The sequence below is a fragment of the Triticum aestivum genome, chromosome 5A, assembly GCF_018294505.1.
Source record: "Triticum aestivum cultivar Chinese Spring chromosome 5A, IWGSC CS RefSeq v2.1, whole genome shotgun sequence".
NCBI classification, from domain to species: Eukaryota; Viridiplantae; Streptophyta; class Magnoliopsida; order Poales; family Poaceae; genus Triticum; species Triticum aestivum.
The window spans coordinates 560,105,162-560,120,174 of record NC_057806.1 but is presented as its reverse complement, the minus strand read 5'-3'; the positions used below and the strand labels follow the sequence as shown (position 1 = coordinate 560,120,174).

The following is a 15,013-nucleotide window of genomic DNA, read 5'->3' as shown; positions in this document are numbered from 1 at the left end:
ATAAAAGAAAACGTGTTGACTCCACCAACTGATACATTCAAACAGTCAGCTGCCTCCCGCCTCCGCCATGGGTTCCACATCACACCCATTTTCTTTTTACACTCAAAACCCTCTTTATTCGTCGAGTTCGCCACCAGTAGTAGTATAGCCAACCCTACCCTATCATATCACATCATTGATAAGTAGAGGGATTAAGACCTAAGGAGTACCATCTATCCAAGTTTCCGGTGGTTAAAAATCTAGCTAAGTGAAATGGTTCGTCATCTCCTTTTTCTACTTAGAAAACTATCATCCTTTTGTTTTCCCATCCTCTCTCCTAACAGAAGCTCCTACGGTCCTTCCCCTCCACGCAAGGTATGCCTTCTTTCTCTCGCAGCCACACGGTCATTGCAAGCTCACCTCTGCTACCTGAAGGCGCCACGCCACCACCCCAACGACGTTGCAATAGGTGTCGCCGCATGCAGGGCGCATCGTAAAGCTGGCACGATGTTGGTAAAAACTATAAGAAAGGTCATAAAACACTAAACATCGTATGATGTATTTGTTGCCCCTGTGCGTGGTAGAGAACGGGGCTGCGAGGTGCCAAGTTCGAGTCCCAGCTGCCATGTTAGCCTCACAGTGTGCCACTGACACAGCTACATACGTGAAATAGCATCCTATTTTCATCTCCATGCAAGTTCACGGACCAGAAACATGTATTTTACAAAAAAAATGAGTTTTTTTTTACAAATTTATATGCCAAACTGACCGCGCCGCGCAAGTTGTGAGACCAGTGTATTTACCTCAAAACAGAAGGCCGAAACCAGCCCAAATACTCTTCTGGGTTGTAAAATGATGGCTCAGTCCGGCCCAAAAGGCAAAACCAACCCGACCCAGCCCGGTTTTGCCGGGCCGTCGGGCCGCTGTGCAACCCGAGTCCTCACCGGACCTTCCAACCCGAGTCCTCGCACCGTGCCGTACCTTAGCCTCATCGCCGACGCCGCAGCCCCGGCCCCGTCTTGCGCACACCCGGCGCACCTTCTGGATCCGCCCCTGCGCGCAGCACTCGCCCCCCGCCCCCCGCCCCTGCTCGTCGAGCCCTCGCTCCCCGGATCTCCAGCCATGTACGGCGGCGGTAAGATCCCTCGCTCCTGCCCCTGCCCCTGCCCCTGCTAAACCCTAACTAAACCCTGGAGATCCCCCGCGGCGACCGCTAATTTTTGCTTGCTCTCCCCCCACGCAGACGAGGTCTCGGCCATCGTCATCGACGTGGGCTCCTACAGCTGCAAGGCCGGCTACGCGGGCGACGACACCCCCAAGTCCGTCTTCCCCTCGGTGAGCTTCCGCCGCCGCTGCTCCCAAACTGTTGGAATTATGCTGTTTGTGTTCGTTTATTAATTGGGAGCGGAACCGACACCATGTGCTAAATTTGTGCGCATTGCATCCGCGCAAGTTTGTGCTGGTGGTGGACGGATTAGTGCTCACTTACCCATTGGTTTCAGCGCAGCGCGTGCAGTCTTGTTAATCTACCGACGACGAAGTTGGTTCATGATTCAGGCTCTAATGTCTCAGATTTGCCACTAGCTATTAGTGTTAGCTACTGTGAGCCTTTCTTGCATGCTGCACTATGAGTCAAACAAAAAGGAAGAAGCTGAATTTCAAGTGTTAGTGGGATTATTGGGCTAATTTTTGCAGTCTGGCAGTAAATTGCTAGTTTCACTCTGTTTCTGATGAAATAAACGAACTACTCATGTAATAACATTGAAATAAAAATGAGATTTTTTTTAAGAAAATGGTTTAAATTTGGCCATTTAGGGCCTGTTCGGTAGCCCTCCACATCCCCAAACTCCTCAACTCCTTAGCCCAAAACCTGCAGCCAGCTTCTTGTTGAAAACCCGGAGTTGGACAGATCGTTTGCCTCGACAGCTTCTCGCTGGTTAGCGCGAGCATGGGCTGGCAGCCCAGCCTGAATCCCCTTTTCTTTTTCCTCCCACGTGCTCACATCTTGGCCCACGTTGGATGCTTTTTCAACCTGCAACACGGACGAACATGACGTCTCCTGGAGCTGCCAATCCCTGTCAAATTAGGGAGATTAAGGACACGATTTGTCTCAACTTTAATATGTAATTTGTTGCCCACTGTCCTCCGAACCCATTCCATCAAATAGCACAATCTATTACTCAGTAACGGACTAACGGTAGAGATCGGAGTGCAGCCGTGGCGACGGATGAGGCGGATGGGGACAGGGGACACAGTGGGATGGGGTGGGAGAAACCCGATGGCGGCGCCAAGGGCTTGAGTCCGTCGAGGCTCGGCTGCGCCTAGGACTGGGAGTCGAAGGAGCAGCTGCTGAAGCTCAGCGGGGAGGGACGGTGAAGGGAGGTTCGAGGAGAGTGGAGGAGGAGAGGAAGCACTTGGGCTCTTTTTTTCATTCGTGAACAATACCGGTTCGCTACCGTGGGTCACTTGGCGTGGCAGTACATTTTGGCCAGTACAACTTATCGCATTCAGTATCTGGTTTTGATATGTTCAGGTTGTTGGTTCAATTGAACAAGCGGAAGATACCGATGAAGCTAAGCCAGAGAAGGAGGCTGACTCTGCATCAGATCCTAAGAATGGATCCAAGCCTATGGATGTGGACAAAGCGAAGAAAAACCGCAAATTTTATGTAGGTCAAGAATTAGAATTCAGGAGGGATCATATGGAGGTCAGTAACCACACATTCTAAGGGTGATTTGTTACTCATGATTTCTATTAGCTATCGCTTATTGGCCCCCCCTCCACAAAACAGGTGATCTCACCGATGAAAGATGGAACAGTTACGGATTGGGATGTTGTTGACAACATATGGAATCATGCTTTTAGGTAAATTTATTTATCTACTTGATGCAGCTCAGAGCAATTTCTCCTCTTTAACATGGTCCGTCGATAATCAGCAATGACACCAGCTGAACTACAATTAAGTTATTAGTTCAAGTTTAACATTTAGCATTCTGTGTTCATTTCGCTGAGTATACTATTGTGAAATTGTTAGTTTGTGAGTAAGCGAGACAGGATTCGTTGTTTTCCCTCCTGTTTTTTTTTTTTTGCGGGGTAAACCCTCCTGTTTTATTTCATATGTTGGGATGCTTTGTCTTCTGTAATAGCTAAGGTTGATTAAGTACAAGGATTTCCTCGTTATGATGCTATGTAATTTTTTGAAGTTACTATTTCTGTGGATCTACTATATTGTCATACTGACTTGTTCTATATTTCAGACGGCGGCTATTGATCAATCCTGAAGAGCATCCTATGCTCATAGCGGAACCATCTATAAACAGTGCACAGCAAAGAGAGAAGTATTTTCTATGTTTGTTTTTAAAATATTTATATTGCTAACCCATATCAATGCTTTCAAGCCTGACTCTTAGTTTCCATGTTCTGTAGAGCAGCAGAACTTATGTTTGAGAAGTACAAAGTGCCAGCGCTGTTCCTAGCAAAAAATGCAGTATGTCTCTCTCAGAAGTAATCTTTGATGCAACTAGTTTATTATTTTTAATTGTTGATTGGTTTGTCAGGTTCTCACATCTTTTGCATCTGGACGTGCTACATCTCTAGTGGTTGACAGGTCAGCATTTTCTTGATGACATTTTATCTCTGCAACCTGCTGCTTTCCTTAGAAATAGATGAAGGCCCCTTGTTTGCTATGTTAGCCCGATTAGTTTATGAACAAGTCCACTGTGTTGTGGTGACTGATTGGTTCTTAATTTCCTACTCTATGTCTGAAGTAAATTGCTTTTCACCAATACGTTGCACATAACACACAGATAGTGTGTAACAGTCCATCCGCACCAAGGAAATACTCATGAAGAAGTTGGTTCTAACTTCTAACTGTTAATGCTTGAATTTCCCTATTTCACTTTCCTTGATTTGAACACCTTAATCTGGTTTTGTGCTTAGGTGACCTTCTCGATTCCTTAAGAAGCAGTGTTATTAGAGTTGAACAAGCTGGTGTCAAACATATATCAAATTTATTTCATCTTAATTTTACTGCTTTGGGTCTTTATCATGATAGAGATTTCTGGAATATGACAGAGCGATCATGTTTGGTGCAGTGGTGGTGGGTCTACTGTGGTTTCTGCTGTGCATGATGGTTATGTTTTGCAAAAGGTATGTTATGCTATCAATATCCTGATTTTCAAGGGGAGGTGTAGTGATTTGCCTGTTTTCACATTGTACATTTCTTTTGAAAATTTGATTAATCCAGGCTGCTTTAACATTTGATAAAATAAAATGCTAAGTTATCATATGGACTCTGGGATATGCAACATTATTATCGCTTTTGCCTTGGCTCTTCTGAAGCCTTTTCTTCTACCATTTTGATAACTTGTTGTCATGTGGCAGTCTGTGGCAACTTCTCCGATTGGTGGTGAATTTTTAACTGACTGTATGATGAAAAGCTTGGAGAGCAAGGGCGTTGTTGTAAGCACCTCTCTTAGTTAAGATAGCATACTAGTCCTTGCTGTATTTTCATATCCTGTTTGTTCACTTCTCAGATCAGGCCCCGGTATTCATTCAAGAAGAAGGAAGTGAGCCCTGGAGATTATAAGGTGTAGTTTCTATAACATTGCATCTGATATTGACATCCTTTTCTTGTCTGCTTGTGATTCCTTTGGACCAAGAGATAACTCTTCACACCATTCGATGTGTCCCTTTGTTGAAACTCCTTGTACCATTGAATGTGAGCTGAGCCATTGGTATAGTTGAAATCAACACACCACCAGTAAAGAGGAGGGGCAAAATATACCTATCATCCTTGTCTTCTAACGAAAAAAAGTGAGAGAGCCTGCAAGGTGGTCTGTACCCCTCCTCCCTTGCCAAATTCGTTTCTGGCACCAATTAAATAAATCTCTCAGTAGACATCGAATACTATTTTGGCATTTCCAATATCATGAAGTTACGCCTTCCTGTACATATCAATATTCACAGATACATGCGCACTAGGTGGTTCTCTGACTATATATAGCCATCCCTTTAAAATATCTTTAGTGTTTTTCTTCGCATTTATGTGGTACTAAGGTTCTGAATTTGCCATGTTAATTAATTAATCATGGTTACATTCTAATTTAGTTAACATTACACTGGACGGATATAAGGGAAACTATGCGGTGTTTATTCTGTTGACCCATGTTTATCTTTTCAGGTTGTAGACCTTGATTTTCCAAACACCACGGATAGTTACAGGTTGTACCACATGGTATGTTCATTGGCAAATCTGTAATTCTTGTTTTGCTTTGTTAATTTTTGTCTCGATGCATTTAATCGTGATGCTTACTCTGTATCACAGAGAGCTATTGCTAGTGACATCAAGGAGACGGTTTGTAGAGTTCCAGATACTCCTTTCGATGGTATAACATTTCGAAAATACATTATTCCTGTGATTGTTTAGATCTGCTATATTGATGCGCAAGCTTGGACCATACTGGCATGTACGCAAAATCTGAGGATCAAGCCAATTGCAGTTGATCCATCTTCCCCTTATATAATAATAAAGCAAATAGTGCTTCTGGTCGTCCGTCATTAAAACTGCCTCTAAAGTTGTAAATTATTACCCACCAATGCCACCGGTAAGTGAGAAAAACGTTTGGTTTCTTATATTTTGTTTCATCTGCGGCGGGCATAGCTCAATAGGAGGAGATCCCCTCATATGCAATAACCATGCACGTAGCTCATTGGTTGGTACCTTCACATACCCGCGCTGGAGGTTGTGGGTTCGATCCCTACCCTCCCCTTTTTTACAAAAGATCAAATACTTTTTGAAATTTTCATATCTTTCAAACCCTAACTCCAAATCTAACATGTCATATATGAAAATTCATCAGAAAAATGTGTAGATTCCAAATATGCCTTCATCATTAATTTTTTTAAAAATATGTTCGATCCCTACCCTCCCCTTTTTTCCAAAAGATCAAATACTTTTTGAAATTTTCATATCTTTCAAACCCTAACTCCAAATCTAACATGTCATATATGAAAATTCATCAGAAAAATGTGTAGATTCCAAATATGCCTTCATCATTAATTTTTTTAAAAATATGTTCGATCCCTACCCTCCCCTTTTTTCCAAAAGATCAAATACTTTTTGAAATTTTCATATCTTTCAAACCCTAACTCCAAATCTAACATGTCATATATGAAAATTCATCAGAAAAATGTGTAGATTCCAAATATGCCTTCATCATTAATTTTTAAAAATATGTTCAGGGTGCAAACTTAAATAATACGTTCTTTATATGATGAGATATTTTAGAAATGCCTATTACATATGCCCTTATAGATTGGTTGTTTTTGGTGGAGCTATCCGATATGTTTGCAACCAAATTAAGTCTTGAATTGAATTATGGTTGCAAACACACATATTTTTATATATGCAAACACATATATGACAAAAATAATGCTCTTATGCACATGCTATCATTGAATACTAAAATGTACTTTGCTATTTTCATTCTAATGCAATATTCTTTGGACATCACCGAGAAACAACATCAAATGCATAAACATATACCGGCAGCTAGGTAGATATTTGTGTTGTATAATGAATTCTAAACACCTTGAGTACACTTCAAAAATCATCACACATTTATGTTTTTTCACAACACCACTTAGCATGTTGCTTGTTGCGTGGCATCACGAAAGATTTCAAGGGATTTGCTGTGTCGTCAACTGTGTGTATGAGGGATGATTTTTTTTTCTCCCGTTGCAACACACGGGTATGTTTGCTAGTTAATGAATTATATATATGCATACAACTATAATATAGTTGGCTACTTTTTATGCATATCCATGTCAATTACCATTATTTTTAGGGTTTTTATCATTTATACCACTACTGACGGAGCGATGGCATTTCTGAGTGGTTGTAACTTCTAATGGCAAAACTAAGTAGTGGGACACAACTAGTGGCATAAATGATAAAACCCCCTTTTTTATTTGTTTGACTGATTTGACATATCTCGTTGTATGTTTTATTTAAGGTTCTCCTGTTCACTTTCCCTGCTTTATTTTCATGCAGAAGTGGCATATGCAAATGTTCCTACAACTTCATATGAGCTTCCTGATGGGCAGTAAGTTATCAATAGCATATAGACACTTCTCTCAAGTCAGATTAATTTCATTTTATTAGCAATTAGATATTGAATATGGGCTAGTAGCTACTTTTCTGGAGTGTATCTGAGGCATCTTGCCCCTCTTACTCCATTGGGCATGCCCTCTTCAGTACGCCCAACAAATAGCCATGACAAACTTCGTTGTTTACAAATCGACATAAAACTAATATATCATAACACCGAGAACTTGTGGTTTAGAAACCATAAAGTTTCTAGGATCTGTGCATGTGCCACATTTTAGTATAGCCCCGAGTTGCAATTTTGCAGCCTGGTAGACCATATCATGATGCAGCTACCATGATGATTATAGATTTTCATTCCCATTACAAGTATGCATGGTATTCCGATTTCGGATGCACAATGCACCTATAAGGTGTTAGGATTCTAATGTCTCCACTTTCTCTGTTTCTGTTACTGCAATTTTGTGGTAAATATGTTGTTTATGGTTGTACTGCTTAAGTTATAACTTATCTATGTTATATCTGAGCAGAACTATCGAAGTTGGTGCAGAGAGATTCAAGATTCCTGACATTTTGTTCAACCCATACCTTTCTCAGGTGAGTGAGAAATGTATAATTTGCTGTGTGCATGTATGTTAGTTGGTCAGGTTTTGTGCTAGTGGTTGATTACACTATCCAGGAACAGAACAAGTTCATTGCTTCTTCAGTAGATGCTATCAATATTCAATAATTTCTTTTGGACCTAGCTGACTTGTCTTCAACCCCTCTCCTGCACACTAATTTTGTGATCAACAGACTATTCCTGGGATCGATGGATTTGGAGATTCCACTTCGATTCGTGGACTTCCACGAATGGTGAGTTAAATTATGGGTGCTTATATTGTTGTGCAGCTTGGACAGTTCTTCATGTTAATGAAGTTGCTGCCACCATTGTTTTTCATCAGGTCCTTGAGAGTGTAAATAGGTGTGATGTTGACATTCGCAAGGAGCTACTCAGCAGCATCTTGGTAAAGACATTAATTCCAGTGCTGCATTGCTACTTCTCTCTACATGCCCGCATGCACGGGCTTAGTGAAAGAACTTGTATAACATAATCTTCAATTCTCCTGTTATAATTTGTTAATACAACTCTAACATCTTCAAACTTGTATTCTTGATAGCTTTCTGGTGGCTCATCATCAATTCTGCAGTTAAAGGACCGTCTAGAAAAAGAAGTACTGGAGGTAAATAAAAAGGCAGCTGAAGAAGCTAGGATAAATGTTGCTGTATTTTACATGTTTTCACCGCTTTCAAGCATGTTTCAGTTTATGTATTCTTTTTCTTCGAAGCTTTGCTGTTAGTTCAATGCAATAACTTTTTTTTCGAGAAAACGCAAAGGACTTTTTGCGTTTCATTTCATTGAAGAGATGAGAAAGTACAATCCTCCTAGGAGGTGGTGGTTATATGGATTGGCACCCTATCAGTGGACATCCCAGCTAGTGGGGAGGACTACCCTGAGACCCAAAGCGCCAGCTTGTGCCCAACATTTGGCTTCGGCCTTAATCCTATCTACGAGTGCGGTAGCCGAGGGCCGTGCATTCGTGAAGACGCACTCGTTGCGCTGTTTCCAGATCATCCAAGGAACGAGCATGGTGATGGATTGCAGACCTTTCTGTAGCGCCTGTGGGGTCTGCCCTTTCGTTCGTTGCCACCAGTCCGTGAGGCTGGGTTCATTGCTTGGCGGTTGAGAAAGTATCCTCGCCCAAGCCAGCACGTCGTACCAAACCTGCCGCGTAAACGGGCACTCTAGGAGCAGGTGCCACATCGACTCAGGGGCCTGATCACAGAGGAGGCATCGTGGATGGTGCTGTAGGACGCGACGGGCGAGTCTATCCGCTGTCCAACACCGGTCCTGGCTAGCCAACCAGTGAAAGAAATGGACACGTCGCGGTGCCCAGCTCTTCCAGGTAAGCTTCCAGGAGGGGCATTTCATAGATCCGTGGAAGGTTGCAGCGTAGCATGACCGTGCCGTATAGGTGCCACTAGCCGTCCATCTCCAGAGCATCTGGTCAGGCCGGTTTGGTAGGCTGATGTGCTGCACGGCATGCCAAAGTCTGAGATATTGGCCAATCTCATGAATCCCTATCGCTCCTTGGATGTCGCGAGCCCAAGCGTTGCCCGCAAGGCCTGCGGCCACCGTTCTTGACTTGCGTCGCCATTTGGGGATGCATTGGTAGAGTGCCGGTGCGAGTTCGCGCACGGACTGACCATTGAGCCATCGGTCATTCCAAAACAGTGCCGTCAGTCCATCACCGAGCACCATGGTCGTCGATGCGTAGAACAACGCGCGCTCCTCGCTGGAAAACTGGAGGTCGAGGCCTCGCCATGCGCGATCGTCGTCCGTGTGGGAGAGCCACATCCAGCGCAGGCGCAGCGCGAGGCCAGCGCGCTCCAGATCCTGGACCCCAAGCCCGCCGTACTCGAGCGGGCGGCACACACGTCGCCAGTTGATGTGGCAGTGTCCGCCATTAGCAACGGCGCGCCCGGCCCACAAGAAGCCGCGCTGGATCTTTTCGAGCTGTCTCAAGGTCTTCTTGGGCGGCGCAAACGCGAGCAGTTGATGTATCGGGATCGCGGCGAGCACCGATTTGACCAAAGCCAGCCGCCCGGTTTTGTTCATGAGCCATGCTTTCCATGTGGGGAGCCGAGCAGCCACCGAGTGTTTGTCAAAACATGCTTTAGACAAAGCTTTCCACCTTATTTCTGCGGCCTTCCTAAAAAAATAGAAGAGTAAAATGCATCTCATTGATTCTTTTGGTTAGTGACTAGTCATTACATGGTTCATAAAAAGGAGAATCTATGGTTAAGGCTGTTGAGAATTGTTCTTTTGTCTTGGTTTTTACTGGTTAGTTAATGTTGTTCCTGAATCTCTGAGCTTATTCTTATTTGTAACTCAATTATCGCAGGAGTCCCCTCAAAATGCTCGTGTAAAGGTTTTGGCAAGTGGAAATTCAACAGAGAGGCGATTCAGGTAAGACCTAGTATATTTGCTTGTCTTTGCATGCACTGACTGCTCCGTGGAGCCCGTTAGCAGCAGAGGAATTTGAATGATTGCTTGTGTTGCCATTGGAAAGTAAAACTGTTCCTTTTGCTGTTTTAATTACATGAGTAGCTTAATGCAAGAACTTGTCGTGGCCCTGAAGGCGGTCTAAAATTTGATGAAAGCATGCTGATCGCAATGCCAGGAATAAAACTTATCCTTGACCATAGGGAAGGGCCACCACAGTTAAAATGCATGCCGTGTAACTGGTTTTGTCTGTGTGGCCGCTAGTGCTGAGATTCATCATCGGTTAGATGTTGATTGACATGACTGACACATTATAATTTGATGAGTGCAGTGTCTGGATTGGAGGGAGCATCCTTGCATCCCTTGGGTCGTTCCAGCAAATGTGGTTCTCCAAGGCAGAGTAAGTTTGATTTTCTAGGTTCTGTTTGGTTGCCCTGATCTTCTGTATCGCACGCCTAAGAATATCTATCTTCTCGCAAACAGGTACGAGGAGCACGGCGTTTCCTATATCCAGAGGAAATGCCCATGAAATGGCGAAGCATGCATGCAGCCCAAGCTTTGTGTTGCCCAAAGATGTGTGTGGGCAACAGTTAGATGCAGGCGACCGACTATCTTTAGGTCCGTGAGTGCAGCTCTAGAACAAACTCAGCTGATACTTGTACGTGCGTGCCCAAAGATGTGCGTTGGTTGCCACCTTTGTTATCTGGGGGATATTTATAATTGTTGTCGTTACCGAATTATCTTTAGCTCCACGAGTCCAACTTGAGAACAAACTCATCTGATACTTGTCATTGATGGTAGATACTAGCAGTTCATGCGATGAATTTTCTCGCCGTTGATGTAGAATGTGTAACAGTTTACTCTGCAGACGTCAATCAATGTATCTGCGATTCAAGTATTAGCCATTTAGGTATGCAGCTGGTTCTTGAATTGAAGCTGTCACTGATGGACTACATCTTAGGTCAGTCATGTTAAACGGTTATTGGACTTGCACCGCCGAGCTCAGAACGAGCTCCATTCACATCAACGCTGTTGCTGGTTTCCTGGTGTTTGTTGTTAATGGCGCTACGAGCATACCGGTAACAGTGACTCTGGCATGAAGCGGACAACATAATATTAGTTGAAGAAACTACTTGCATTTCACAGGAACTGCGGAGGTAGATGTGAACATATGAAATTGCAGCAGTTTATTATAGCTAGCTGTTTCAAGGAGAGAGTCGAGATGATCACAACTCCACAACTAATAATACAAGCCATTCCTTAGTGTACAGATTCCATACGCACTAGTCAGTTCCTCCTTTGGGGAATATAACACTGTCGACACATCCATGGCCGCTTTTATTGCTTCAGAAGAACGCAGCACAGAACAGAGATCACACAGCGCCGCCGGCAGGGGGAATCGATCGAGCATCGGCGGGCCCAAAATCCAAATTAGCGCTTCCTGGAGTCGATGAAGTCCTGGAGCGCGGCCACCTGGTCCCTGGTCGGGGGCTGGTCGTTGTTCTTGATGGAGCGGTGCACGTCGTACGTCGTCGCCCCAAAGAACACCAGCCTGCATACAGCAACCACCCAGATTTGATGATTAATCAAACCACGGAGGACTGGAGGAGCAACGAGAGAGACCAACAGAACGCCTCTTGCCTACCCTGCGGCGAGCAGCGCCATCTGCCTCGGCGAGACGTGCCTGCCCAGCACCCTCATCCTCGTGCGGTGCTCACAGGCATCGGTTCGCTAGCTCCGAGACTGCTTCCGAGCATACGTGCCTAGGGATGGCAATGGGTACCCATTACCCGCGTACCCTGCGGGTAAAAACCCTATTAGGGTAAAGGTATGGGATAAAAATTTACCCATGGGTACTTAAATGGGAAAATATCATACCCGTCGGGTGGAAAGGGTACAGGTATGGGATCGTATAACCCATGCCCGCTTACCCATGTACCCATCTAAAATGTTAACAAATGGGTTTCCGTTAATATCATAACGTATTAATTTTACCCTCCTAATCACGCTAGATAAAAACTCTAATGTGTAGTAAAATTATCTCTACGATTTATCTTGATTTTGTGAACTTAAAGTGTATATGTATGTGTTGTTATGTATGATTATGTGTTGTTTTTTTTTTAACATTTTTATGTGTCACTTTATAGGCAAGTATTTTTGTTTATGAGAATGTGTTATTGTTACAATATGTTATTGTACATTGTTGTTTAAAATTTGTTGCTATTAATAATTTATGATTATATATTGCTTTTTACAACTATTTTCTTCTCAACTGATGTGTTGTAAATGCGGGTATATTTACCCGCGGGTACCCATATACCCTGTCGGGTGATGGGTATGAGAAAAAATTATACCCTTGATGGGTATGGGTATGGGTGATGGGTAAGTTCAGGGTGGATGGGTAAGGGTATGGGGTAGCTCCACCCGTACCCATACCCTGCGGGCGCCATCCCTATACGTGCCGTGCGTGGCACGGGGTACCTGTTAACTTAAGGCGTGGGATCCATCCGTCCGTGTCCTGCCAGGAGGAAATATGCGTTGCAACGGCACATAACCACAACAGATCTACTTCCTTTTATTTTAACACCCACATGACATTACCAAAAGAACCCATGCGTTGCAACGGAAGAAAAAAAAATCACCACATGCCCCGTACCCGATAACCGTTACTCAAGACCCCAATAGGTTCACGTGCATCCCATCTGTGTTGCCGCTTATTCGACTTCCCACCCTCGCCGACGGTGGCCTCACGGCTCACACACCCACAACGTGTTTGAATGTGGGCAATTCTAAGTAGTGTATCTCCTCATAAGATGAGAAATCTGCTATGAAAATAATGTTGTAGTCAGGGTTTAAAAGCTATGGATATTTTTAAGAAGCATTTGAATCCGCTCCCAAAAAATAATGTTGTTTTTCAGAGGGCTGCGAGTTTATTAAACGAAATATCATGGGGTTTTATGCAAAAAGAAACAAGTTTTCTAGATTCACTTAAAACAGAACCGTGGGTTAATTAACCAGAAGATCAAGGGGTTTCTGCAAAAAATGAAACGTTTTTCTTATTCACTTAAAACAGGACTGCGAGTTGATTTCAAGAAATGGTAGTTTTTTTTGAAATATCATCAACGGACTGGTAGAAGCACTTCATTTTTTTGGTGATCTCAAATATTTCAAATGGGTCATTTCAAATATTCTAAACTGGCTTTTTCAAATATTTCAAACCAGGCGTTTAGATTATCTCAAATAAATGATTCCAATTACTTCTAAACAGTGGTATCAATCATTTCAAGAGATCCCAAATCTGTTTCACATGCTGATTTCAATAAATGAAATAACTTCAGATATTCCACATGTGCGTTTCAATTATTTAAAAGTAGAGATAATGATTATTTTAACAAGGGAAATGCTAGCTGTCAGACGCTCCCTGGAAGTCCAACCCCAGCAAATGCCCGCATCGCCATCACACGAATCTCAAAGCAGGGCCATTGCCACGTCGAATGGCTGGAGGCGTTCGTTGAGTGCTAATTCCTGGTGAACACTCGTTTTCCCGCAACCTGCGCGTGGGGGGAGGTTTCAAACCCGCGACCTCCGGCGAGAGCGCGGGGCTTTTTGGCAATGCTCCAGAGATGTGATTCATGAACATTCGTGATAACTTGCATTTTTGAAGCTTTTTTTAATTTCGTCCAAAAATCTCCTTTTCTTATCTTTCTCACATGGCAGTTTTTTTTATAAGAGGATGTCATTTTTATTATAAGAAGATGACATCTAACATTCTTAAGAAGTTGCTCCCCACTTCTACCTATTCTCTCATCATGCAGCCTATCCACATCATCATTGTGCCACATCATCTTTTCCTCCTTTTTATTAGACAAATCAACCTTTTTTTTCCTCCCAACCTTCTCTCCCGCAAGAAGTTGTGGAACCAACCGTCTGACCATACGAGCAAACAACCTGGCCATTTATTGTCACGGACTCACGCTTTTGTCTTCTGGACTTCTCCTCTGCCCGTTCGTTTGCTCTTCCATCCCCTTCTGTTCCGTCAACTATGATGATCCTCCTGTGAGGCTGTGAGCCCCTCTCCCTTCCAAATCCACTATGAGGACCGCGGCCATACTCATGCTCTACCATCGCTGCCATGGAAAATTTGCAAGGCTCGACAGAGACCGGCACAACAGGCACCGGACAGGTGGCCACCCCAATATCCAAGCAGGTCCAAAACGCCATTGGTGGCAGGAGGAAGAAGGTGAAGAAATCAAGATCAATAGTATTTCGTGGAGTTGTGCAGTGTTGCTAATTCTGATTTTTTTTTTCCAGAGCAACTCCCTCATGTTGTTTGCTCTGCTCTGAATCCTCCTTGCGCCAGCGGCATCGGACGAACCAGGTGCGTCCCAGTTCGAGGGGGGTCCAGCGGGATGACCCTGGGACGGAGCAGCTCGCCGGCACCCCCGCCTCCTCGCCGCCGCCATGGCCTGCAAGCCATATCAGTGCAGCCTATTTAGCCCCTGCATGGCCGTGAGCATCTTTCCCCCTTCTCCCGCTTGGCTTGATTTAGTGTTCTCATCAGGTGCGTATGCTTTTTGGTGCTTGCGGTAGCTCCCAGGTGGTGTTGTGCTCCTGTTTTTCTTCAGTATTAGCAATGTCAGTAAACTTGGTTATTCGTCCCTTGCTGCATTCCCACGGCATCAGGTTTATGGTACTATTGGAAATTAATGTTTCCATTTACTGTTAATTCTGAACTTTTTCAGGTGAGTGAGGCGAGCTCCCAAACTGCCCATGTCTTCCTGAACTTTCCATCTGCCTCTACTTCGTCTTCTTGGATTGCACTAAATGTTACTTTATCAATTAGTTATTATAATGGATAAAAGATACAGATTGAGGATGTT

At 43.8% G+C, this 15,013-nt stretch overlaps 1 protein-coding gene across 1 annotated transcript; it reads left to right on the top strand.

Annotated features, from left to right (window-relative positions):
• The first annotated feature begins 941 nt into the window (after nucleotides 1-941).
• Nucleotides 942-11,063, top strand: LOC123104760 (actin-related protein 4). Its single transcript, XM_044526637.1, has 20 exons — nucleotides 942-1,114; nucleotides 1,223-1,314; nucleotides 2,513-2,686; nucleotides 2,771-2,844; nucleotides 3,237-3,317; nucleotides 3,406-3,466; nucleotides 3,537-3,586; nucleotides 4,074-4,128; nucleotides 4,363-4,440; nucleotides 4,515-4,568; nucleotides 5,162-5,215; nucleotides 5,306-5,366; nucleotides 7,034-7,085; nucleotides 7,618-7,684; nucleotides 7,883-7,942; nucleotides 8,032-8,094; nucleotides 8,248-8,310; nucleotides 10,033-10,097; nucleotides 10,465-10,533; nucleotides 10,617-11,063. Exons 1-20 carry the CDS (start codon nucleotides 1,102-1,104, stop codon nucleotides 10,660-10,662), a joined length of 1,332 nt encoding a protein of 443 aa, XP_044382572.1. The 5' UTR covers nucleotides 942-1,101; the 3' UTR covers nucleotides 10,663-11,063.
• The last annotated feature ends 3,950 nt before the right edge of the window (nucleotides 11,064-15,013 follow it).

What these genes read in the sequence shown, in the direction of transcription:
- LOC123104760 (XM_044526637.1), top strand. An exon ending in CCAAGTCCGTCTTCCCCTCG is followed by an intron (nt 1,315 to 2,512) that starts GTGAGCTTCCGC and finishes TGATATGTTCAG; the next exon opens with GTTGTTGGTTCAATTGAACA. An exon ending in TAGAAAAAGAAGTACTGGAG is followed by an intron (nt 8,311 to 10,032) that starts GTAAATAAAAAG and finishes CAATTATCGCAG; the next exon opens with GAGTCCCCTCAAAATGCTCG.